The 1,885-nt window shown below is 38.5% G+C and overlaps 1 protein-coding gene across 1 annotated transcript; it reads left to right on the top strand.

Moving 5' to 3' along the window:
* The first annotated feature begins 263 nt into the window (after window positions 1–263).
* Window positions 264–1,196, top strand: LOC118582683 (olfactory receptor 4C15-like). The gene has a single exon (XM_036185728.1). It carries the CDS (start codon window positions 264–266, stop codon window positions 1,194–1,196), a length of 933 nt encoding a protein of 310 aa, XP_036041621.1.
* Window positions 1,197–1,885: the final 689 nt, after the last annotated feature.

Below are 1,885 nucleotides of genomic sequence, written 5' to 3'. Positions count from 1 at the left end.
GTAAGAAATATTTTTCTTATAATTGCAGATTTCTTTCTGTTTTGTTTTTGTTTTTTGTTTTTTTTTTTTTGTTTTTTTGAGACAGGATTTCTCTGTGAAGCTTTTCATGTTTTCCTGTAATTTGCTTGGTAGACCAGGCTGGCCTCGAACTCACAGAGATCCACCTACCTCTGCCTCCCGAAGTGCTGGGATTACAGGTGTGCACCACCATCGCCCGGCTTACAGATTTCTGATACTTTTCTTTAATAGTCTTCAGGAGAATCATGCATAACCAGAGCTTTGTCAATGAGTTTATACTCCTGGGGCTTTCACAGAACCCCCAAATTGAGAAAATATCATTTGTTATATTTTTATTGGTCTATCTTGCAACTCTTGTTGGTAATGTGATGATTGTGGTGACCATTGTCTACAGCCCTGTACTGCTGGGCTCCCCTATGTACTTCTTCTTGGCATTCCTCTCCTTCCTCGATGCATGTGTCTCTTCTGTTGTCACACCAAAGATGATTGCAGATTTGGTTTATGAGAGGAAGACCATCTCTTTTGAGTGTTGCATGACACAGGTCTTTGCTGTGCACTTTTTCGCTGCAATGGAAGTCATCATTCTGGCATCCATGGCCTATGACCGCTATGTGGCCATTTGCAAGCCCTTACACTACTCTGTCATCATGAATAGGAGGATTTGTGGTATTCTGGTGGTTGTAGCCTGGACTGGAGGATTCTTACATTCTATCATACAGATTGCCTTCACTTTGCAATTGCCCTTCTGTGGACCCAATGTCATTGATCATTTTATATGTGATCTGTTCCCTTTGCTGAAGCTTGCCTGCACTGACACACACATTTTTGCCATTTTGGTATTTGCCAACAGTGGGTCTTTCTGCATCATTATATTCTCCTTTTTGCTTGTTTCTTATGGTGTCATTTTGTTCTCTCTGAGAGGTCACAGCTCTGAAGGGCGACGAAAGGCTCTGTCCACCTGTGGATCCCACATTACTGTTGTAGCTTTTTACTTTATTCCTTGTATATTAATATATGCGCGACCTACATCTCCATTTTCTTTTGAAAAAAATGTGTTTGTATTTACAGATGTCCTCACACCATTGCTCAATCCTATGGTATACACTTTCAGGAATAAGGAAATGAAAAATGCCATCAGGAAAATGTGGAGGAGGTTGATAGTGGTTTCTGATAAATAATAAAACATTGTACTTACATGACTTAGGAGATGGCTCAATGGATAAATGTACTTGCTGTATAATAATGAGGACCTTTGTTTCGATCCCTAGTCATCATGTCCAAAGCCAGATATGGTAGATCATCTTTTTCCCACTGTTGCTGAATCAGAACCGGACAGGTCCCATGGATGAACTGGACAACTAATCTCTGAATAACACACCTAGCTCAAGCCTCAGTCACTGACCCTTTCTCAAGGAAATAGGGTAGTGTGTGATAGAAAACAATGTTCAATGTCTCCTGAATGCTTCGCAGCCATGTACATTGGTACCAGCATTTCCTATATGTTCTCACACATTACACACATACATGGACCCAATAAACATACACAAACAAATCAAATAATTACACTTCACAAGCTTAATGTAAAGAATAGAAAATCCACACTCACTTATGCAAGCTCTTCTCAATTATACATAATAAAAATATACATCACTATTCTATAGAGAATGCATTAACACTGTATATGAGAAATCCATTTGTGAGATCATGCTTTAACTATGCACTGAATACTAACATTGTCCTATACAAATTAAAGTCAGTTTCAATGAACATTTACATTTTGAATTGTCATCCAGAAATGATGCAGTGAAGCTTCACCATAAATCTTCAGTATCTATATTGAATTTATTTTATGCACTTACCTATCAAT

This window comes from Onychomys torridus, chromosome 4, assembly GCF_903995425.1.
Source record: "Onychomys torridus chromosome 4, mOncTor1.1, whole genome shotgun sequence".
In the NCBI taxonomy this organism is placed as follows: Eukaryota; Metazoa; Chordata; class Mammalia; order Rodentia; family Cricetidae; genus Onychomys; species Onychomys torridus.
The sequence above is the reverse complement of the archived record's forward strand: the minus strand, read 5'-3'. Positions and strand labels throughout refer to the sequence as shown.

Bases quoted from the DNA above. Each gene is read 5' to 3' on its own strand.
- LOC118582683 (XM_036185728.1), top strand. From the start codon at position 264: ATGCATAACCAGAGCTTTGTCAATGAGTTTATACTCCTGGGGCTTTCA.